This window comes from Cydia pomonella, chromosome 4, assembly GCF_033807575.1.
Source record: "Cydia pomonella isolate Wapato2018A chromosome 4, ilCydPomo1, whole genome shotgun sequence".
Taxonomy (NCBI): domain Eukaryota; kingdom Metazoa; phylum Arthropoda; class Insecta; order Lepidoptera; family Tortricidae; genus Cydia; species Cydia pomonella.
In genome coordinates, this window is record NC_084706.1 from 22815588 (window position 1) to 22841154 (window position 25567).

General features: G+C 41.8%; 1 protein-coding gene across 1 annotated transcript in view; it reads left to right on the plus strand.

The window, feature by feature from the left end:
* The window catches only part of LOC133517275 (fatty acid synthase-like), a 39458-nt gene extending 14587 nt beyond the window's left edge, over positions 1–24871 (plus strand). The window contains exons 7-21 of the mRNA XM_061850508.1: positions 7970–8220; positions 8299–8523; positions 8762–9599; positions 9958–10079; positions 10267–10449; positions 10720–11124; positions 13916–14125; positions 14986–15728; positions 15806–15948; positions 16053–16173; positions 16252–16451; positions 16531–16932; positions 21602–21897; positions 22144–22539; positions 23853–24871. Of these exons, the coding sequence (XP_061706492.1) occupies positions 7970–8220; positions 8299–8523; positions 8762–9599; positions 9958–10079; positions 10267–10449; positions 10720–11124; positions 13916–14125; positions 14986–15728; positions 15806–15948; positions 16053–16173; positions 16252–16451; positions 16531–16932; positions 21602–21897; positions 22144–22539; positions 23853–24209 (4892 nt within the window). The 3' untranslated portion in view covers positions 24210–24871. The remainder of the gene's footprint in view (positions 1–7969; positions 8221–8298; positions 8524–8761; positions 9600–9957; positions 10080–10266; positions 10450–10719; positions 11125–13915; positions 14126–14985; positions 15729–15805; positions 15949–16052; positions 16174–16251; positions 16452–16530; positions 16933–21601; positions 21898–22143; positions 22540–23852) is intronic.
* Positions 24872–25567: the final 696 nt, after the last annotated feature.

Genomic DNA, 25567 nt, shown 5'->3' on the forward strand with positions numbered 1-25567 from the left:
TGTTAAACAGTGAGAACTCCGTTCGCGATAGGTCTATCCCATCTATAACTACCATCTGTGATTCGCTCTGTCACTTTGTCACTTTGCTCCTTTGACATCGTTATTAACATAATAACCTATTTCACCACTTCAAGTGTCACAACTATTACTACAGTAGACGTAAACAACTGTAACTGTTTTGAACACTGCGACGACCGCGTGATCGAAAAGAACATACGTTTTTATATGCAATGATAGTTACCACACAGACAAATGCGGCCGTCTTATCCGAACGGGTGTATGTAACCTAAATTCCCACTACTTCTCTTTACTGAATATTACTCGCAGTAATCTACTATGTTAAGTATTCGCTTTAAATCTATTCGCTTATCCACATGCCATTCGCAGCCACTGTTGACATGTCCATCTCTGGGTGCACCCACTTCATGTCCGGCAGCCCTCCCCAGCCAAGGGAGAATCAAGCTATTTTTATATAATCACAAATCAGAATGTAAAATAGAATCTATCTACAACTCGACCACACTCCTTTTTTTATGCTAATTGGACATTCAACAGACTTGTCAAATCAGGCTCCCACTTCGAACCGTCAAATCCAAAACAAGTGATGTGATATACAATGCACCTTTTCTTACCGTTCATTTCGATTTATCAAGCAGATATTGAGTCAAAATGAACTCTGTTTGTTTGTTTGTTTGTTTGCAAAGTGGTTTTTATTCTTCTTATCAATCTCTGGTGCGTTTATATCGCGCCTGGTGTGAAATAATCTAGTTTAAATATGTTGGGACAGTCAAGCAACTGTTTTAAACTGTTTTATAGGCTTAAAGTATTATATCGCGTCCGTGATTTTATTCACGTCTATTTACGCATAAACATTTTTGCCACACTTTATTCTGTCTAAATTGAGCTACACTGATACCGCCTTTGGGTGGTGGATGCTGGCGAGTACCTCGGTATTAATTCAACGCATTCAAAATGCTTTTCTTTTCTGTTTCTGGCCGTTCTCACATCACACCATTTTTAAACCGTTATAACCTATTAAATATGTCTGCCAGACCTACCTTGCACTTTGCATCATTGCTTTTTGGAGTCATTCGTGATTAACAGCCGTCTTATCTATTTGAAAAACTTAAGATTTCGAAGGGTCATATACGTGGTGTCCTCAGGCTTAACGGCACGCAACACAGTAAGTCCGCTTTTCGTAGCAGCTTTGGATATGTTTACTCTTTGATTACATCCCCGTGCACATGCTTCAGTCCTGCTAAGGATCGTAGAAACAGCAATACATATACTGTATATCCGAGGTACCGATCCATCTTCCTCATTCCGATCAGATCTTAAATTAAGCAAAATATCGCCAGCCTTCCGCACCACAGTGTTTTAACTGCTGTGTCCATCAAATTGACCCACTCTGTTTCTTTTATTCATGAATAATCACTTCACAACTTTAACAACCATGCGAGACATATAGATGGGTACTCAGTAGCAAATTCTCAACGTGTGCCAATTAATAAAGAATACAGTGGGTACGGTGTCTGTATTACTCATTAAGGCTTTGCGCTTTATTGACTTCGCATTCGCAAAGGCTTTTGATTTCTTCAACTGGAGTAAAATGTTCAGAGTTATGAGAAATGGGGATACCGCAACACGTAATCCTTTTATAGTTGAACGAGGAGTGCAACTGTTCACTGAGATCTGTGAATAGACAATGAGTATTGGAAGATTGTGAGGGTGATGTCCAAGTTGGTGGCTAACTAATCAATAAACTCAGTTTTGCAGATGACATGACTATATTAGGTTAAGTGTCTGTGGAAAATGAATTTCGGTTCTGCTACAAAAGATTGAGTATGCCAGTAATGAGTCCATTTTCAGGATCCAGATCCATACCTTATGATCAATAGAAATGAGACGAAGATGATGCATGTCGATCTTCCTGGTAAAATTAAGAGAATCAATGAATTGCACGATCTTGAGGCAAGTTGGTGGTTGACTTGGTATCTTAAATAAGTGACGATGGCATCTGCGACTAAAAGGTGATCAGAAGAGCTCATATGGCCAAAGCTGCGGTGAAACGACTCGCCAGGATATGCATATGGAATAACATAAAACAAGGATCAGACTAATGCGGGCGCCTTGGTTTCTCGATCATATTCTTTACATGTCCGAAACCAAGACCATTGAAACTGAAACCCATCATAGGACAGATGCATTTGAGATATGGTGCTGGCGAAGAATGCTTGAACGTTACTACGGTACAACTGCTTCAACTCTTGACAAACTCGACATCACCGAGGTTATCCACTGTTTGTACCCATAGCGTTCTTAGTTTCTACGGCTATCGAGGCCGAACCAAGAAAGGAAGAGCCAAGGAAGCGTAGGGATGGACGTATGGTCACACGTCGTTGGGCGAACAGAATAACATTAAAGATAAATCCACATTACAGGCTAGCATACACCGCCCAAGGAAGAGCGGCTTCGAGTGCACTGGTGAAGAACCACACAGGACTGGTGTCCACAGTGACTTATGACGATACGGCAACGAATAAATCTGTCTTATTGCTACTGTAGGAGTCGTACATAAAACAATTACGGCTCCTCTTCCCGTAAAATACCGTAAAACTAAGTTATTCAGAACCATATTTTATATTAAAGATTGATACTTTCTGAGTAGCAAAAAATATTAAACAATCTACAAGATATGACCAACGATATATTTTTCTGGAAATCTATTTTAATTTACACAACTATATTTCTTTCAGTTAGATCGGTATTACTTCTGCAAAAATATGGAACTTTACAATCATTCTCACAAGACACTATAAAATTATTTGGTTTTCTTGCTTTTTGCAATTTCATAAAACTATGCCTCAATTCCTAAAAACAATAAGCCTAAATCCGCCTAGATTCCTAACATTACCCCCCTCTGCGGAGGCAGTGCGAGGCAAGTCGTATTGCTAGACGGACCTGTGCTGCATTTCACGCGCGAGCAAGCGATATTCTATTTCGAACGCATAGCTCTGCGCGCTCGATCTTTTGCAGCGGGTGGTGCGGTGAGGGGTATAAAGCTCCGCCCACACGCGCGAGGTCATTGGCGTCGAGTGCAGCCTTAACACTACGATATTTCACGGCAATATTAAAATGAATCAAGAAAGATATCGAACTTCCTTATATGACATCTGATTCTAATTGTGATTATGATTCTTGGGATCATAGTGTAGCTCCAGTCTGCATTTCAATCCGATTTAATCTGATAAACAAGCTAACAAGCTGAGGTGTCCCGATCAATAATTATCAATAATTATTTGGCGTATGATTAATCTCTTCCTTTTAAAGGTTTAATGGTCTGAGCTTTTGCATACTAAAATAATTAATAATAAAGTCCTTTTTATTGTTTCTAAAGATGATATTATACAACATAGATGATATTATATCTGAATTCCTTCTGTCATTACATTTATTAAAATAACACAATACTTGAGAAATTCTGATCTTATTCAGAAATGTATCCACCATGGTCTTCTACCACCTTTGTAATTATTACTATGAGTATGAAGGTTGAAGGTACTTAATATGTACATCTACGACGAGTAGACTCGATTGAGTTGGCGACATCAATTAACATCTACTGCTCGATTCCACTTTCATTTAACAAATTTAAAATAGTTATGCATGGCTAGTGACTATTCTTTAAATCATCTACCACTCCCTTACCTGTTTTTGTTCGAATAAAATAGATAATAAAGAAACCACTAGCCCATTCAATTAGTATGCCTTTCATTTGAAGTCTTCTCAATAATAATATATTTTAATATTTTTAACCCTAGGTTTGGGTCATCGCATGTACATGACATAGATACATACACAATTCAGAAGTTAAGTTAATATGTATCTAATTAGTTTATACCAAATCGCTAATCTGTGACTGTCCATACTATGAATCAATGGTTGAATAATAATAGGAAATCATACCTATAGGGTATGGATTAGGTGCAAACATATTATAATAGCCTGGTGGCTTATACTAAACAGTTTTGCCTTTGCAATTTGCTGTTATACAAGTTGATATTTACTGATTCTGATACTGGTTGAAATGTTAATTGGGATTGAATCAAGATACTGTGCTGAGTTACATGAACAGAAAAAGTAAGTGAATATTATTTAAACATAATATATTCGGCAGTTCTTTATTCGTTTACAATCCTTTTAACCGTTTATTTTTCAGGACAGCAATATCATGCATGCCAACTGTTAAATCTAGCGCGAGCCCCATTATTGGCAGTTTGCTGGTGCCATTGGAGTGGCTGCGCGATTCTGATTGGGTCTGATGGTCCTGGTCCTTTGAGTTGAGCCATGTACATATTATGACATCAAATTGTAATCTGATTTCAAGTGCCTCCTGCATTTTCACTAAGGCACGTTACAGGTTACTACATCTAAATGATACCTATAACTTCTAAGAAACCAACCCGTACCAATACCTTACAACTGTAACAACAAACAACGATGAGGCAAGACATTCCTTAACATCTCTTATGTTATGAGTGGTTCTAGTCCTTCAAACGAAGTGAAAGGGTTAATTTCGAATTTTGAATTACACGCAATGCGAATGCTTCTGATTTTAACTTAGTGAAGATATGGATGCGCAAAACATACGATTATAATAGCCTAGTCTGGTTGTTTGGAAGATATTGCTCTTCAGCGATAAAACCGCTTGTTGTGCACCATAGTTTGTGCACCATGTGCTTAATCTGTATGTTATTTTCGTTTTTATATTGGTGAGCAACAAAGAATATTTTTGTACTGTATTATTTTATTAATCTTGATAAAATAAATTTTGTTTCATTCTAAGAGAATATTTATGGATCATATAAGTATAACGAACGAATGTTAAATCTGGTTCCTACCTAATATGTTAAACATGATACATTCGTTTTCTAAAAAGACACGCAGTATAAATTGTTTCCATACACCACGCACATTTGCGCGCACGACGAGTCAAATCAGGGCTGAGCTGATAATTTGTGATAAAGCGGATATTCTGCAAGCAATGCGTGTTATACAAAAGCATCATGATTCATAAGAGATTATGGTCCTTTTCACAAAATATTATAAACACCAATATAACTAGATCCCGAAGTTACAGAAAATATACCAAATCGGAGGTCAGACCTAAACTGGTTTGTAAGCAACAACAGTCGGCAAGGCATTATATTATATCAACTACCCGCATGATAAATAAACTTTAAATTTGATACTATTAACTATAACAACTATTCCGCCAAACAGAACAATGAATGTGAGATTTTGATTCTTATTATTTTAATATTAAAATGTTAATTATTTTGTTAATGAATTGTTGATCAACAGCATGATTTGAATCTGTGATAAAGTCGCTGTTTGAAAGGATGCATCCTGGGTCACAACACAAATTGACCAGCAAATTTTAATTCAAAATGTCGTAAATGTTTATTAGTGCATGATTTTATTTAATTTATATCAAAGATTGGTCAGGCAACTAAATCTAAACACGTAGGTAAAGTACCTTGTCCCCTACATAATCAAATATAAATATCAATATTAACATAACGTATAGGTACCTAAATATAGATTATAGTTAAACCTCTTGTTCAACTTAAACTTAGGTTTGAGCAGTTTGACCTGTTAGGTATGAGCAGGTATGGTAATGGCACCATTCATAGGACATTTAAGAGAACAATTGGATAATTGCTGACACTTCACTGATAATTGAAAAAATTTCTAACGTTAAAATTTGGGTTATTTGGGCGTTAAAATTTGAGTAGAATGTCCTTTCACCTTTTATTATTCAGTAGAGATAACTATATTTTCTGATGTGACAATCTTTGCCACTCTCTCATTCTTTTAACATAGAAATGTTGAATCTGTTTAGTAACGTCACATATAATCATGAGCGTAAAAGTAAAATCTTGAGCGTTGCGAGTGTTTCAAGGCACGTGAGTTGAAAACAAACTTTGCTGCTCTGGTAAAACACAAAAATTTTTATCACATCAATTAGTGACAAATACTGGTTCTAAAACATAAAAATTTAAATATTTATATCATTCAAAACCATAACTTGAAATTCCATTCCACTGCTTATAGCTGCTATAGGGCTAATAAACACACTGTTTTCAAAGATTAAAGAGAGCTTTTTAATTCAGACTACCCTTTGTCGCAAAATATTAATAATCGTGAAAGTATGTATTTATATATCTGCTTTTTATAAACTATATTATGATACCTACTGACACTTTCAATCTCTTGTATATCAAAGAGCAAGAATGTTCAGTTAAAATGTATGTAGGTACTCACTCAATTGCCTATGTGCTCAGGTGAACCACTAACATTCGCCTGCTGAATACCTTTTTGGTAGAAATAATATAAATATGGGCTTCATGGTTGAAATAAAACATTAAATTGAATTAAATAAACCAAATATTGTAGCTCTTTAGTTGTATGCTAAATTAACTTTTCATATGTTAGAGATAAACATATGTTACTTTTGATGATGATAACAGTGCATGTGAATAAAAATTCCCAGCATGCTCCACCATGTCGCCAAGCTCACCATACTTATTAACCTATCGAATGAGCTAATGCTTTTACGGATACTGGAAAGCGATATGTAAATGTACTACATACCTATACGAGGCCTGGATGTTAGTGAGATGACGATATGAGTTGTGCTGGTGTCCGACTTTATTACCTACATATAACATGAGTATCACATCATTATCCACCTGGTTTCTTGAGCTTAATAGTCGCCTCCAAACCTCCCCTTATAGCAACCCCATTCCTCACACAAAGTTTACCTTAAGTTCATATTAGCCTCACTGGATCACTGTTCACTCTGAGTACTGATAACGTGGGTCACAATATACCCGAGACACATCATTATTCTAATAACACCATAAGAACGTTCTTGACTTGATCTAAAAGCAAATATCACTGCCGCGTCGATTTGTTCGCACACAACCTCCTTTTTCCTACTGTCGTTCTCATCTACCCTCTCAACTTCCCTCAAAAAATCCCAATAACCTAGAAGCGGTTACTTAAGTTAAACGTGACTACTAGCGCCATCTACTCCATGACGTTGGCAAATATTAGCTGGTTCGCATTCGCAATACGTTCGCGACAGCCCCCAGTAATATCATTACTTTTTATGCATCTCGCTCGTAATGAATGACATCCTATTAGCGCGAGCGAGATGTATAGAAAGTAAGTTTCGAACACGTCAGCGAATATGTAGAGTCAAACTACACAAGGCTAGGGGCCGGTTCAGACGGACTGCAACTCGACTACAACTTGTATGGGAACTGCACGTCGACGTTGCAGTTGGAATTCAGTCGGCATGCAGTTCCCATACAAGTTGCAGTCGAGTTGCAGTCCGTCTGAACCGGCCCTAAGGCTACAGTTGTAGACTTTCAAGACGGCTGAATTGTGCCATCTATCACCATCTCTTGCATTTTATCACGCCATATTTGACAAATAGAGCAAACTAGTTTGCTACAGTACACCTGAGTGGCGTTCGACGCAGTGTCTGTCAATCAATGTTCAGGCGAGAACGAAAGGGAGAAGATGACGTGTCGGTGGCGGTTCCTGAACCGGGGTCAAGCCCACTGGTTTGCTTAATATATGAAATGTTACGACTTACGTGTGCTATGAGCCTATGATTTGTAATTAGTCTTGTGCAGTAAACATTGTAAGTTGAACATCGTATTTCATTGAGAACCCTCGCCATCCACGATAGAAGGTTCTCAAGTGCTGTCTCTAATATGATTCGCCTACGATTCCCAACATATACATATAAGAATAGTAATTGTTCTATTTAAATGGGATAATAATACAAAATAAACATCTTATATCAAAACAATAACATTCGAAAATTTCCCATTTAACTCATGCCTCACGCTGGCGGATTCCGCATTGACCTTCGCATTGAATCATGTTGCAGCTCGGACCTGTGACGCCGCGTACTTCGTGAACAATTTAGTGTCACCGGTGCGGTTCGCGAGCGTGCTGGCGCTGGTGCCAGCGCGGGCGCTCCTGCTGGAGGTGGCGCCGCACGCGCTGCTGCAGGCCATCGTGCGGCGCGCGCTGCCGGACGCGCTGCACGTGCCACTCGTGCGCCGCGACGCGCCCGACGCGCTCGTGCACCTACTCTCCGCCGTGGGCAAGACCTACGCCGCCGGCCTACAACCTCAGGTGACCCTTTTTACTAAAGTAAAGATTAAAGTCCTGGATATTGTTTACTTAAACATTAAAGTTATACTTTATCTATAGGTTTCACGATTGTACCCGCATGTAACGTGGCCGGTGTCCCGCGGCACGCCTTCGCTCGCGTCGCATGTCGGCTGGGACCACTCCGTGGAGTGGAGCGTGGCGGACTTCAAGACGGCCGGTCGCAGCGAGACCGTCATCGAGTACGACCTCAGCAGCCCCGGAGACGCCTTCCTCGCGGGCCACGACATCGACGGCAGAGTCCTATTCCCCGCGACCGGATACCTTGTGAGTGTTGGCCTACTCGTGATCAATTATTGTGGTTGTCTACGGTTTTGGTTACGGCTGTCTGTCTTGTCAAATTAAATTAAATTTATTGTATTTATTAATTTTGCATCAGAGGTCCATGATTTATGCTAGTGCTAGTTAAGTAGATTGCGTTGCGTAAATACGTCATCTGCATTCCATTAAATATTTAATAAATTAAAATATGGAAAATATATACTTAATATATTTTGTCGAACAGGCGCTGGTGTGGCGTACCGTAGCGAAGATGAACAACCTAGAAATGGAGCAGGCAGCGGTGGTGCTTGAGAATGTACATTTCCGTCGCGCTACCATTATGACCCACGGCGCGCCGGTGCGCTTCCTCGTGTCGCTACTAAGTGGCTCGAACCAGTTCGAAGTGTGCGAGGGCGGCGAGGTGGTAGCGACGGGCACGGCGCACCTCACCGCCGACGCCGCCGCAGAACGCTTGTCTGTCGCCGCGCTGAGCGAGTACGACACTGTGCAGGAGGACCTGCCGTCGCTGGACTCGGAGGACATATACAAGGAGCTACGCCTGCGCGGCTACAACTACAAAGGCGTCTTCCGCGGCATCAAGTCTTCGGATGCGCGCGGTACGCGCGGATTACTCAATTGGGAGGGAAACTGGATTTCGTTTATGGATACGGCGATACAGTTTTCCCTCATCGGCATCGATAAGCGAGTCCTATATTTGCCGACCCGGCTGCAGCGAATAGTGATCGACCCCGCAGCGCAGCTCGAGGCGGCGGGGGCCACCGGTGGTGCAGTGCCGGTGCAGCTTTACCGCGACCTCAATGTCATCGTCGCCGGTGGGCTCGAGTTCCGCGGTACGCAGACCTCGTTGGCGCCGCGCCGCATGAACTCTCAGGCGCCGCCACGCCTTGAGAAGTACGAGTTCGTCCCGCTGGACGCCGCGGAAGATAAGAGTCCCGCGACCGCGGCGCTGGGTGCCGCGTTGCAGCTCGTACTCGAGAACTGCAACGTACTCACGCTGCGACTGACCGAGCCTGCTCTACAGCGGCCCGCGGACGCGCTCTTACTGCCACAAGCAGTGCAAGGTATGTACGACGAAAACCGGATTGTTAATTTTATACGAAATATTTGTCTTGAAGTTGAAAGCTATCTTAAGTTGAACAGTTTGAAACAAAAGGCGGAAAATGGAACACTGCTGTCCCTTAGCAGAACAACAAATTAAATATCATTTTTGCAAAAATGAAACTTCGACACAGCTTAAAATCTAACAAAACTTCAGGAAAAGCTTGGCGGAAGTAGCGCGTTGGCTTACGAAATAGTTGTCCTTTTATAGTACGTATGCATTTGGAGTTAGCATGCAGTGTCAGGCACCTGCTAGTGCCCGAGTCGAGTCGAGCGCGCCAGACAGATGACTTGTTTCAGTAGCGTGTGATCTGCCCACAGTACTAGGTGCGGAGCCCGGCGTGCGCGTAGACGCGACGCTGGTGGCCGGCGGGGATGCCATGCAGTACGCCGCCGCCATGGACCCGCTTGGGATAAAGGTACCTACGCAAGGTCCTATGCGAGTGCTTACCTAACCCATTCAATTTACTGCACCTTACCGTAAGAAAAAAATGTATGCATGGTTTGACACGCACATCGGTGGAATAAAATGTGCAGACCGTTAAAATCATCATCGGAATATTTTATTTTACTTTATGAATATCTACAAGTTTAATCTATGCCTGTTCTAAATATATTCAGGTCGCGCAGAGCGCCGAGTTGGAGAGTGGCTGCCACTTAGTGATGGGGGCCGACGTATTGGCGCGGCGCGACGTGTTGTGTTCATTGGCAGCGACGAGTGGCCTCGCCGGCTTCGTTCTGCTGGAGGAGACTGCGTGCGCACTCGACGTCCCAGCGGTGCAAGCGGCCGCCGCCGCCGCAGGACTCACTCTGGTACATGCTAGCTCCGTGGTATCACTATTATTATTATTGGGGTATTTGAGTGCCCCGTCGACCAAGCAGTGATCTATTGTGACGGCCCTTTAAAGTTCATTACTAATGCCCGTGGAATCCAGGAAGTTCCAGATTCTTTGGGCCGCAATGTTCTGTACCTCATAGGGTTGCAATACATGCCGCCCTAAGTAGGTACTTCTAGATGGTACCTATAACTTACTTTTATGTGAATAATTAAGCTTGTAATTAAGACATGTCTTGCTTATAAAGGTGTCGCGAAACCGCTCCGAGTCGTGCGAGTACGTGCTGCTAAGGCCCGCTGTGACCGTGCCAGTGACAAGCGTTATTATAGAAGTGCGCGATGAAGACTACTCGTGGGTAGAACGTCTAAAGATTGCCCTAAAGCGCGCCGAGAGAGAGGACATGCGCGTTTTCGTGTGGTCGCGCGCGCCCGACTCCGGCGTGCTGGGGCTGGGGACGTGCCTGCGGCGCGAGCCCGGCGGCGAACGCCTGCGCGTGTACTACCTTCCCGACGCAACGTACGCGTTCGCCGCCGACGCGCCGGCGTATCGTGCACAGGTTCAGCGTGACCTGGCCTTCAACGTGCTGCGCGCCGGTGTCTGGGGCACCTACCGCCACTTGCCGCTCGAAGACACCGCGCCCGTCCAACGACAGGTACCATTTAAAAACAATTATAATCATAATATCATGATTTAACGGTCCCTTGACTAGTCGTTTGTGACCCTGCTTACGAAGCACGAGGTCCCGGGTTCGAATCCCGGTTAGAGCATTCACTTGTATGTTTATCATTTGTTCCTAAGTTATTGAGGTTATCTCTGTACTTTAGTATGTATTTATCTATAGTATGTATACCATTATTTAGTACAGTCGAGTTCATAAATATATGAGCAAATCCAAGGCTTCAAAAATTTATGAGCATAGAAAGGTACATATGCATCTGAACAGATTAACCAATCAAAAATATGTACACATATCACCTGTCATATTAATCTGAGCAAGTATCACAATAATATGTAAGCAATTGAAAACTGATAAATATGTGTACAAATATTTTTCAAAATTATTTAAGTAAGTGAAAGTACACAAATAACTACGCAAAAGTTTTTTCAAATATTTATAAGCATGTAGTGGCACAAAAATATCTGTACTAACGTTTTACAATTTTATGTGAACACGTAGAAGTTCATAAATATCGGATTAAAACTAAATAAATAAATCACCTGGTTCTCACGGCCTACTTATCAAAATATATAATAGGTTTAAGTTAGTCTTAAGTTTAGAGATTATAAGTTACTCTGTTATTATTTTATTGTATTGTATTTTGACATGACGTGTTTGAAATGCTTGGAAATTCTGTACATTTTGATATAGGAATAAATTTTATTCATTCAATATTCAATGCAACGCATATTAATCACAATTTGTATATGTTATTATAGGTACATATATTATTATACTCTTAACAACCCCCTTATTCATAAAACGTTTTATCCCTTTCTTGCAAATACATAAGTCAAAATGACAGATAAAGACAAACGATTCATAGCTAATTCAGGCCTGTAACGCGTTTATGAATAACGCCATTAGACTTTAAGCCCTTTATTCATAAAACTTGGCAAACTCAAAATATAATAAGTATGATCGACAGCTGAAGATTAACATCAAGAACAGCTTCATTTTTTAAATTGTAAGTGGCCAGTCATTAAAGTTGATAACAATCTCTTTTAAGTCGATCATAAATTGAAAGCAGCAAAAATGGCTTCTTAGCCGCAAGCAGACAATAACTTGACACTTAAAATGAAAGAGACAAAATGTATGATTTGACAGTACGGTACTCTTTTCGATGATTGTCAAATCGTTGAGTCTTATGTTTGTTTAAATTATGGTAGTTTAGATATTTACGGACTTATATGTTCACATAAAATTTTAGTGCCACTACATGAAAAATATTTGTACACATATTTATCAGTTTTCAGTTGCTTACATATTATTGTGATACTTGCTCAGATTAATATGACAGGTGATATGTGTACATATTTTTGATTGGTTAATCTATTCAGATGCATATGTACTTTTCTATGCTTATTTATTTTTGAAGCCTTGGATTTGCTCATACATTTATGAACTCGACTGTACCTATAGTACAAGCTTTGCTTAGTTTGGAGTTAGGTCGATCTGGGAAAGATTGTTCCCAAATATTTAATTATTTACCTATGGCAAGAAGCTAAGGCAAGGGCAATAATGGTTAAAACATGTGGTCAGGTTTTCCATAAATCGTAGATTGTTAACCAAATGATGAAAGGCACTCATTCCTGTCGAGGTAGTTTGGCGCTCAAACGCAGTGAGAGCGCCAATAGTCCGAGACTGAAATGGTGCCTTTACTCTAGTAAAACACTCTACTTGTCATTTAGAATACGAGGAAACTAAAATAAGTATAAACTTTTATAGTGTCTTGAGGTTACTTTCAATTAACAATTTAGGTAAAAGTATCGCGATTTATGGAATGGGGAGTTAAATATTAGAATGGATATTGTACAAAAAATTAATTTAATATCCAATTTTAAGTGCGTATCGTAATATAAACTAAATGCGTATTGGGAACGTAAAATGCTCTAGTGCAGAAACGTATCAATTTTTGCACACTTTTTAAAACAACAACTAACCACTTTCAGAAGTTTCAGAGCATTACAAATGAAAAATCATACTTATACCGCTTAGTTCCTTCTTTGTACAGTGAATTTTAAACTCTGCTAATACAGTTCTTTGCTCTTTTCCCACCGTATGCCGTAACTGCCAATATTTGAAGAACTAATTTGTATCTACTATATTATACCATAATTTCCAGAAATATTTATAGTGAGATTAATTAGATATTTATCTCACGCCGATCACCACATATTCAGATTCGCATTCCAATTATTATTAAATGAGTGTAAGATGCTAGGTTGATGCAATTCACGTGTAGTGGGAATCTTGATGCAGCCGAATATAACCATTTAATGCATAAAAAGGGTTTTTACTGTATATTTCGCATATTTTGAAATACCGGGATTTCATTTTTCAATACCGGTATTGAAAAATGCTTTTCAAAAGGTATCCCGGTATTAGAAGTCCTAGCCAAGGTCAAAGAACTATCTCCGCGTTGAAGGCCTGGAGTTTTCCTGTGACTTAGACTCGCATGTAGCTCGCTCAAAACAGCGACTTGCCGAGCTGGGATTCTTCGGCCCGAAAAAAAGTGACGGGTACCTACCTCAAATTTAAACGTATGCGATATATGTATACGGGATCAATAAAATTAGATGAATAATATGGTTCTAATTTGAATACGAAGGAACGTGCAGTTGCTCAGCTGTTTTTGTCAGAAGGAACTCTGTCGCGTCATGCTGATTATTGTGTTGTCGCGTTTGATGCCTAGCACAAATTTTATCTTGGTCCCCGGCAACAGGTGGAGCACGCGTACGTGAACACCCTGACGCGCGGCGACCTGTCGTCGCTGCGCTGGGTGGAGAGCGAGCTTCGCCACGCCGCAGCCGCGCCACAACCGCCGCGTACCGACCTGTGCCGCGTGTGTTACTCGTCTGTCAACTTCCGCGACATCATGCTCGCCACCGGCAAGCTGCCCCCTGACTCTCTCCCCGCTGGGCTCGCTGATAAGGTACACAGTATTCAGTACAATAACCATATCAAATAACTGATCTTTTATTAAAGACAAGAAAAGTGTCATTGGACAGATGGCTTTCACAACATTATGCGTAAACGAGCGGCATCTAGCGGCGGCGGCGGCTAGATGCGATGCCTGTGCGCCAGCTCCAACAGACGCATGGTGGCCAGCAGGCTGGATTGCCTGTTCTAACACCACTGGATGAAATTACATGTCTGGTGCACAGGGCACTCTAGACTGCGCAAGTTAGTAATATATAATTTTAGTCTTTAGTCTTAGAATGAATATTAATACTAATATTATTTTTATTGATTTTAGGGTTCTGTAGTCAACTAGGAACCGTTATAGTTTCGCCAAGTCCTTCTGCCTGTCCATCCGCGGTTTTGCTGCTTCCCCCCTCTTAGTTTTGATTTATTAGTCCAATTTTTTTTTAAAACATAAGCTTAATAAATAATTTTAATGAAAACTGTAGCGAATATGATCGGTCCAGCCATTTTTGAATTATTGCAAAAGTCTTCATTTCTTAGTAAAAGGTACTACCGTGTGCTTGTAATGTACCATCAGCCGTAAAAGTGCATGGCGACTTTATCAATGAATTCATTCAAAATTTGCAAAATTTTCTTATTGCAATTTCGCAGCTCACTGTACATGTTACTTACAAATAGGTCCAAATGTACACTATTCTGACAGAATGGTAACTATGGAACCTTACACTGAGCATGGCCTGATACACTCTTGGCCAGTTTTTTATTGTACCATTTACTGTTACTAACCACTGATATGGACATGGTCTGAAATAAATCTTTTCTATTTCAATTGTTTTAGAGTAAGTAAAACTTTGTTTAATTTTACAGGAATGTTTACTTGGGTTAGAGTTCAGCGGGTATTCATCAACTGGCAAGCGCGTAATGGGCGTAGTCCAGGCGATGGGCTTGGCGACCACGGTGCAAGCGGATGAGACCTTCATGTGGGAGGTGCCGGAGCAGTGGTCGCTGAAAGAGGCAGCTACAGTGCCCGTGGCGTACGCGACGGCGTACTACGCGCTGGCGGTGCGCGGGCGCATGCGGCGAGGCGAGGCCGTGCTGATTCACGCGGGGGCGGGCGGGCTTGGTCAGGCCGCCATCGCCGTGGCGCTGCACGCCGGCTGTACAGTCTACACCACCGTGGGCTCGCCCGCCAAGCGCGCCTTTCTTCGCGAGCGCTTTCCGCAGCTGCCAGATGCCAACATCGGCAACTCGCGCGACTGCTCCTTTGAGCAGCTCGTGCTGCACCGCACGCGCGGCCGTGGCGTCGACCTCGTGCTCAATTCGCTCGCGGGCGACAAGTTGCAGGCCTCGCTGCGGTGCCTCGGGCAGGGCGGCCGCTTCCTCGAGGTCGGCAAGCTGGACCTGAGCGCCAACTCGGCGCTGGGCATGGCAGTATTGTTGAAAAACGCGACGGTGCACGGTGTTCTCCTGGATGCGTTGTTCGGCGAAGCCGCAGATCACACGGAGAAAGCGGAGATGATGCAATGCGTAAAAATAGGCATCGCCACCGGCGCTGTGCGCCCGCTTCCCACCATCGTCTACGCTAACGACCAACTCGAGCAGGCATTCCGGTGAGTTGTAAATAAATAAGTTTGGACGTGCTCGTAATATTGCACATCGGGTGCCTCACGGCTAGTTTGTCTTACAGGTACATGGCGACGGGTAAGCACATCGGCAAGGTTATGATTCGCGTGCGCGACGACACATTGGCGAACGAAAAGGCGAGGCCGCGGTTACCACTCGCCATGCCCCGCGCGTGCATGCATCCTGGAAGAAGCTACGTGTTCGTCGGTCAGTACTAACCACCCCATCGATAGGTAGTTACTAACGTACTAACTGTTGAGATGCGAATAATTTTGGCCGATTTCTATATTCCCTTTCGCTGCCGGTTGCAGGCGGGCTGGGCGGCTTCGGTCTGGAGCTTTGCGAGTGGCTGGTGAGCCGCGGTGCGCGCACCGTTGTTCTCTCATCACGCAGAGGCGTCCGTACTGGCTACCAGTCTTGGTGTATCCGCAGGTGATACAAAACTCGGACTCCAGTTTTAATTTAAATTTTGATATTTTTCCCGTTGCCAAAAACCGTGTTTGTTCGTAGATGGCGATCGGCGGGCGTACGCGTGCTGGTGTCGCTAGCGGACGTGACGACGCTGGAGGGCGCGCGCGCGCTGCTGCTGGAGGCGGCAGCGGCGGCGCCCATCGGTGGCATCTTCAACCTCGCCGCCGTTCTGCGCGATGCCCTCCTCGAGAACCAGACGCCGGAAACTTTTCGTGCCATCGCTGAACCCAAGATTGAGGGTCAGTAACTTGCCATATCATACGTGCTCCCAATAGGTCACGTCAAGTACTTGTAATAAGTATTTTTGTTTACGAACAGTGACGCGCAGGTTGGACTTGGCGTCGCGCGAGCTAGCGCCGGAGCTGGAACACTTTGTGGCGTTCTCGTCGGTGTCGTGCGGGCGCGGCAACGCGGGCCAGAGCAACTACGGGCTTGCTAACAGCGGCATGGAGCGGCTGGTGGAGCGGCGGCGCGCGGAGGGGCTGCCGGCGCTGGCGGTGCAGTGGGGTGCCATCGGCGACGTGGGGCTCGCGGCCGCCATGTTCGGGGACGCAGAGGTGGCCGGCACCGTGCCGCAGACCATTGCCTCGTGTCTGCACACGCTAGAGAAGCTACTGTTAATGCCATACGCCGTAGCCTCTTCCATAGTGCACGCCGATAAGCGACTCGCTCGGGACAAGCCCTCACAGGACATCGTGCAAGCTGTCGCCAATGTGCTCGGTAGGGACTCGTTAATGCCTAGTTATTTAGTTATTTATATACAGTATGCATCCCAGGAAAATCAGTAGAGGATCTTAAGAGATAATTTGAGTTCTATAAACGCTCAACAAAAATTATTTATTTCCGAGAAATCATAGAATTTTGTCTCCGCTAACCTTACGTTAGTTAACAACGATAGAATAAAAATGATAGTCGTGTATATTATTTATTTATTACTATTGGGAGCCTATAGTGTCCCACTGCTGAACATAAGCCTTCCCCCACTTTTTCCAGCCTTCCTGATCTTGAGCAGTCTCTGGCCATTCCTTTAAAAAGGAGTCTAACTCGTCTCGCCATCGCCGACGTGGTCTGCAAGATCCTCGTTTTAAGCAGAGCTGCCACCCTGACACGATCTTGACCCACAATTCACTTGGCATGCGGCAGACCTGCCCAGCCCAGTCCCACTTTAGCTTGACCCCTTTCCGAGCAGCGTTGCGTAGTAGTAGTAGCGTAGTTTTCCGGACACGATCCATTAATTTTACACCTAATATGCTGCGCTCCATAGCTCGTTGGCAAACCCAATGTTTGGACTTCTGACAGTTCTGACACGCCGTCAAAGACCAAGTTTGTGCACCGTAGGTGAGAATTCGAAGTATGCACATGTCCATGATGTCACTTAAGTGACAGTAGGATATCACCTTTCATGAGATGTTTCATGGACTAATAACTCCTCCAGGCGTTTACAGTTCGTCGTTCGACTTCCTTCTCTTGTCGCGCCTGGAAGGAAACCTAGCTATACTCCTAAGATATATAAATATGTCTTTAGGTATTTAAATATGTCTTAAGTTCCTTAAGAGGAATTCCTAGTTGCGATTATTCCATACAAACGCTCTCGACTGATTCCTCCCTGGATTTTTAACCTAGAGCAGTGATTTTTTCAAATAAGATCAATATCATCAATATCTGTGCCGCTATGTTTTGCTTTTTTGGATTATTTTATTTTGAAGAAAGATACAGCGCCTCGAAAATCGCAAAAACGGCTAAATTGAATTGGCTGTAAAAAAAGGCACAGTATACAAATATGACAAAAAATATCCAAAAAATCAAAACATAGCGGCATAGATTATTTCTTCCTCTTGCAATTTCCAAAATTTCATAATGATTAGTTGCGTTTTGGAGGAGGAAACAGTCGAGAGCGAAACCTCGATTTTTGAGTTTTTTGCGAGTGAATTTCGGTCCGAGCTGCAGTTGTCCTTATCGCACGAATTGGAGGCGGAGACAGTTTCTAAATATACGTACACAGAAGGAATAGTGATGGGCATAACATCCTTATTAGGGATTGCAGAACCGGTACTGTTTTAAAGAACCGGGAAATCCCGGTACTTTCGGAACTGGTCTAATTATTTCATTATTTTAAATAAAACGACAGCATTTTGCGATTTGACCACCTTTCGTATTATAATTTAATAATCACATTTTCTTTTATTACGTAGTAGGCAATTTTTTTAGAAATATAGTATTTTACATTGCTCACACTTGTGCGTCACAAGTAAAAGATAACTACTTTGATGTTTAATCAATTATTATGAATTATTATGAATTATTATGTTTGCCACTAGATAGCAAATTTAATGAAATTACATTGACGAGGGGATTTATATATAAGTATCGCAGTCGTATTGTATAATCCGCCGTATTACATTACGGCTAGCCGATATCAAAATAAGGGCCATTTTGAAATGCGGCGGTTCAACGATTAAGGTATGTTGGGTAAATACCGGATGCGGGTGAAGAACGTAGGACATTCATTTCCCCCTAATTTGGCTTTATTTTTTAATGTTGGCATCATTGTGTAAGACGCCATTTCATTGCGTCTCGACTGTCAGTGTCCCCGCGTCGCTCAGGGAGTCGGGCTTGTGCTATGTGCAATCACAGAGAGCAAGGTAAATTTCGCGAATTCTTCCTTCTATCCGATCTTCGCTCTGTAATTTATTTTGCGTATTGTGATGAAACTGTGTTTGTTTTTGTAATTGTGTTAACAGACCTAGCACTGCTGTAGACCGATATCCGATCTTGACCCTTCCAGGTAAAAATCGTACCAGAAACAATCAGATCTTTACCTATTTAAAAAACAGCAGTGATTATCAAACTTTAAATTTTCTTCAATTTACCTACTGACCTTAATTATCACATTTATTGTTTTCTTGATCACACTTTCGTACCATTATTTTTATCCAGTACCACTACCAGCGCGACGGTTACTGACAATGTAATTTTTTTAATTTCCGCAACCCAAAGGTTGCCTTTTAGCGATAAGACCGCATGTTGTTTACCTGTGCTTATGTGTATGTTTTTTTTTGTATTGTTTTCTTTTATTGAGGTGTGCAAGAAAGAGTATTTATATTGTATAGGGATGATGATACATGTTGAAATTTATAACAAAATCGAGTTAAATATCGCAATAAAGTACCTACACATACGGATGCATATGTAGATGTGCACGCATACATACATTGCTAGTTTCGGATACAAAATAGAGATAGGGCTTCGAAATTAGTTTCCTTAAAACGCTTCAAGAGTGCTCTCTTTTCCTATATATTTACTTTACTCTTTACATACGATCCTTAAATTTTATTAAAAAAAAAAAAGATTGTATATCAACTATATATATACATAATTGCAAAATTAAACCAACAAAATCGCAATTTTAATTATTTTCCATACTTCAAGATGGGCTCTCAGTGACCTTGACCTTTTTAAAGAACTACTTAGTCTTTTTGATTTCTAAGTTTGATTCTTATTTTTTTGGCGACCTTCATTAAAAATTGGACTGGGCACGATTATTTTTTATTTTGATTTTTGTCCCTCCTACTTAAGTACTTAATATCTTCCAGTACATTCCATTCAATAAACAATACATTTACACTTTCCCTAAACCTGTACAGTTCACGAAATCTTAAATTGTCAAAACTTCGCAACGTATCTATTATTTTAGTATTTTTTTTTATTACTTCGGGTAAACCTTACAATAAGAGGTTTCTTAGCACATTGTTTACTTATCAGATTGCCTTATGACATAGGTATCAAAGTTTGAGAGCTACAATTTTACCAATTTTTGTATCAGGGTTAAGATCGGATACAAAAGGGTAGACACCGGACCTATTTCTTTGTGATACCTTATTCTCTTTCCATTAGAAGCAACTTTTTTTCACCATCCAATGTTCTCCCTTGATGGCAAAACACTCGTTACCCTAAAAAAAAGTATGTCTCATCTTTACACAGGTACAAAACTAAAACCGTTCTATATTGAAGATTACCAAAATTCAGGCCGAATCTACGGTTATTATTTAACGATTTGCTACGTACTTCAAGAATCTGTCACGTGTTGAGATCTCGAAAAAACATTTTTTCACGAGTTCTCTCAAATGGTCCCAAAATTGTCCGGCATTATCCCAACATACTTTACCCAGATTGTCATTGCGATACGTTCTTCAATAAGGCGGCCCAAGTTTAGCCCCATCGTACTACAAGTTAAATAGATTGTAGTTTAACCATAGGTATATTTATACCTACCTACAAAATTTCACAACACCCCATGATCACTCCCAACTTACTGATACGGATAGGTACAGTCAAGTGTAAAAATGTGGGTGTACACATCTTACTCAAAAATATGTCCCATAGCATCTTATTCCAGTGTAATAAGAGCGTAGTAACATATTTATGAGACGATTCTTTCGATACATATTTTTGCACTTGACTGTACGACGACAACCGAAGCTGAGACATCATTCTTTTTTGCAGTTTTACCTATATGGTAATTAATATCAATCAATCAATCAATCATTTATTATTTCGTCATCATAGGTGTAAAATACATTTAGTATAGGTGAGAGGGTGTTTGGTATTAGGGTGTAATAGATACAGTATAATATATTACGTGGTAACAACAAAAACAACTTGCGTCGGGCAGCGCAGAATAAATTCCGTCTGGCTCGCGGGCGATGTCGACGGAACGGCGCGCAATGAGCGAGCGCACGAGTCTCGCGTCTGTGTGCGCGCACTCACACTTAGATAGCTCCGGCTCCCGCCCACCGCAGCGCGACAGAAACATAGATTCAAAAATTCGAGATTTGAAAAGTTGCTCAGCTAGGAATTGCTCTTAAGCAAGTTGAGGGTAGATTAAAAAATTTGTCATAGTCATAGTCATAGTAGGTATATTTATTCATGAACAATACAGAATTGTGTTTGAATATACATGAAGTGAAAAACATAAGAGAAACAACAACAAAGAACTTATCAAATGTAGGTACCTACAAGTAAACAAATAAATATCAGTCTAAAAATACGGCAACATTTAAATACTAAATAATAACAAGAGAAACAATACTTAAGACTTGAACAAAATTAAACACTTCATCATTACATGATCAAATAATGTAGGTTAAAGTCAGGTCGTTAAGTGACAGATCCAGGCGGTTTTGTATTTGGTTGGTTAATCAATAAATGTTATAAGTACCCGAAATTGTACAAATTGTTTGTTTAGTTTATTTAAATACCTAATCATAAAGAGTATAAATTAAAATGTACTCCTGGTATATTATTAATTTATTAAAGAGATTATTGCCTAGCGAACTAATATTAGTTACCGCCTGCTTTAATGAAATGATCATCGTTTATTTTGCTGTAGGCATCCGGGACGTGAACAAGGTGTCCTCGACGGCGACCTTGGTGGAGTTGGGTCTGGACTCGCTGATGGTTGCAGAGATCAAGCAGATGCTGGAGCGCGGATACGACTTGATGCTCGGCGTGCAGGATGTTCGCGCGCTCTCGTTCGGCCGGCTGCGAAGCCTGGGCAGCGCTTGCGCGCCGAGCGCTCCCGCCGACTGCACGCCGCCCGCCGTCGCCAAGCTCATGCCCCAGCGTGTGCTCGTCGAACTACCCTCGCTTCCTCCTGCAAACGCCGATGACAAGCCAATATTTATGGTAGGAGGCTGATAATTTTCATACAGCCTTTGGTACCTACTGAGGGAGCTAAATGAGCGCAGCTCGAGCGAAGGTCCTCTATTTCAGCTTGAGCAACAATGCTCGTATAAAGATAAGTTATTAATGCGCTACAAGCACAATTTGGTATTACTTAGCAATTTCGTTACGAAAAGGTTCAATGATTGCTGATTCACCTATTCATTGAATAGTAAATAATAATTTGTGTTTACGTAATTTTTCCGGCAGGTGCACCCAATCGAGGGCGTGGCCGAGCTGCTGCGCGGCGTGGCGGAGCACGTGCGCGGCGCGGTGTTCGGGCTGCAATGCACCGCGGCGGCGCCGCTGGAGAGTATGGTGGCGCTCGCGGGCTTCTACGTCGAGAGCGTGCGCGCCGCGCAGCCCCAGCCGCCGTACACGCTCCTCGGCTACTCGTTCGGCGCCTGCGTCGCCTTCGAGATGGCGCTGCAGCTAGAGCGCGCCGACTGCGCCGTTCGCCTTGTGCTTGTCGACGGCTCGCCCGCCTACATCGCCTCGCGCATCCAGAGCTCTACTAAGCAACACTCCATTCATTCGCTTCAACACGACGATGCTAATTTACTTGCCTATTTGGGCCAATTATTTTATGACTTGGACCCTGTTATGGTTAGTATTTTGAGGTGTCGTACTCGTTTGTTATCATCACAAAGAAAAATACTTTTCAAACATCTGCGTCCGAAGGGTGACTAAATGTCTTTTGTTCATCAAGACGGATTATGAAGCGTTTACAAAGAGCACTAGGTCACAACACATAGGTGCAAATTTAGTTGTAAAATGCTACGATTTTAGTAGCACAACTAAGTTGTATTCTATTCCATTTCTATACTATAACAGCCCAGATATAGTTCGTGTCATCCACGAAGATGCGTAGCTTTTGTCAACACAAACAACGCAACACATATTTGTGACCTTTGATAACATGGCAATACGCCTCAACGCGTGCCTTGAGTCTTCGTGAATGATACAATGTATACTCCCCTAAAGCTTACTTTTTTTTAATGTACACGAATACTAGTCGAATTTTAGGTGCAACTGAAATAAACGTTTTCACTCCCATGCTTATTCGTATTTTTCTACGGTAGCAATTATGTGTGGTGACCACAGTTGTCTTATGTGCTCTGTCTAGTAGTTGAGGTGGTGCGTGATTCGTGTGTTCGTCTGTCTGTCAAGTGGCTCTCTCAGGAACAGTAGAATAGTATAAAAACTAAAAAACCGGTCAAGTGCGAGTCGGACTCGCCCACCGAGGGTTCCGTACAATTAAAACTTTTTTATTTTATTTTTTTACAAATATATAATTTTCATATTGTTCCCTGTAAGTACATGTAGTGGATGATTCTATTACTTGCCAAATTTCATAGCTCTATGTCAACGGAATAATGGGAAGTACCCTATAAATTTTGATTTCATTGAGAGTGTTGAAATATACGTTTCTTGCGGCAATAACGGGCATATCTTTTTTTAACGTTAACTTAGAAGTTAAAAATTTTCACAGCTGGTAGAGGTTGTAGACTTGACTATACATTTTTAATTTCAACTCAATACCTTTACGCGTTCCGGAGATAATGAGTCTTGACAAACATACGGACGGACAATAAAATAGCTCTTTTAAGCAACTCAGAACAACCTCAACCCTTTTAACAACTAAATTTAATTATGTAGCGGTTACCAAAATAAACTGTTCCAAATTTTATTAAGATGTACCTAGAGTTTTTGAAAAAAATACTGCGATATTCAGATGGAGCGACAGACGAACGGACAAAACTATGATTTGTTTTTTTTCCATTTTGGCTACGGAACCCTAAAAACCGTTCAAGGATAAGTGAGGTCTTAAAAAATATTAAAACCAACCTGCACTCTTGTGATCGTGAAGCTATTCCGCACTTGCCGAGTTAATTTGTTTGTTCGTTCACCGCTTGCAGACGGTGGGCGAGCTGGAGCCTCTGCCGGACATGGAGGCGCGACTGACCCGGCTCAGCGAGATCATAGCCGCGCGCGGCACACGCGTGCACACCGACGAATTGCGCGCCGCGGCGCGCGCCGTCCTGCACAGATTGAAGATCGCCGACAGCTACCGGCCCGCCGCGCGGCTGCAGGGGCCCGTGACGCTGTTCAAGGCGCAGGAGAGCGTCGCGGGGGGCGAGGACTACGGCCTGCGGGCGGCGTGCGCCGGCGAGCTGAGCGTGCGCCCGCTGGCCGCCTCGCACCGCGGCATCGTCACCGGCGACGCAGCGCGCGCCATCGCCGACCACGTCTCCGGTCTGCTCGCACGACGCTGAGCGAGCCGTCTTCATCCATATTTGTACGAGTGGGGAGTGAGAGCAGCTGTCAGATCACGTGCTGCGTGTGGTCTTATAAGAACCTACAAACTACGGTCTTGAGTCACGACAAATTCCGTAGTACTTATGTATTATTAAAATTGACATATTCATTGTTTTCAACTATGCAAATTTTTCTAATTATTTTCAAATTCACTTATTTCATTTTTTTTCTTCTGACCCGACTGACTGACTTTTTCCTATATTTTCTATTTATGTTAATGTCTTAATTTCAATTTTGTTATTTTTCACGCATTATATTTGCACGCTTGCTTTCAAGCAAAATACACATAATGTACCTGAATAGTTCTAACACCTTATGTTACTGTATTTTTGCAAATAAATAAATGATTGATTGATTTATTGATTGGTTGTCCTAATCTAACTTAGAATAATACTTTTAGAATCGTTCGCAGACATTTCTGCTTGTGAAAAATGAATCTAATCCAACTCTTTAATTAATTAACGGGTACACTGTATTTTTTAATGAATCAAGGGGAAAGAACATGTCTATTCGGAAAATAAGAATTTAATATCAAAATGCAGAGTTCGTAATGAACTATTACTCGTTCTTAGGTACATTTTCTGTTACCTCTTCTTTTAAAATACTATACATAGAAATAACGTATACTGTACCTACCTACATTATTTTTATTACAAACTTTTAAAACGCGATAACTCAAAATGTTATTACTCGTAGTGAGAAGTGAGCAGACATGTCCTAATCTTTCAGTGTAACCTTCAACTGGGATAATGACTGTTTGCCTGTGTGCGAAGTTTCAGTTCAATCGAATAATGGGGAGTGGGTCTAATTTAGCTTGCAAGATTTGACTCCAAGATTGATCTGTAATAGAGTAAATAGATTTATTACAAAAAAGTGTTCAAATTAAGCGATACCACATCATTATTGCCATCATTATTCTTGACCAATATGATTATGGCTTTCCACTCTCGTTCACTACAACTAGAGAAGAGAAATTATCCGAATCTGGATCCGCGGATCTACCCATACATTTCAGATTCGTCGTGCCAACGCGACTGGTTTCCTTCGTGGTGATTCGTTTGTTATCGTTCGTTTGTTGTGTTTCGCTTGAGACTGGTTGCTAGATTGTTAATCCTCATTCATCCCACCACCTACATTTAGTTCTTCTTCCTTTAAAATATGACCTCCATCAAATCTATGATGATTTTGCCAATGTCAAGTGTGCTTGTAGAGCACAGGTTGTTCGGTAGTTGCTTTTAGTAAAGAGATAGCCGGATTTTACTAAAAGCCACGATGGATTTCCGGGTGTTGATTAAAGAAAACATGGTTAAACGCG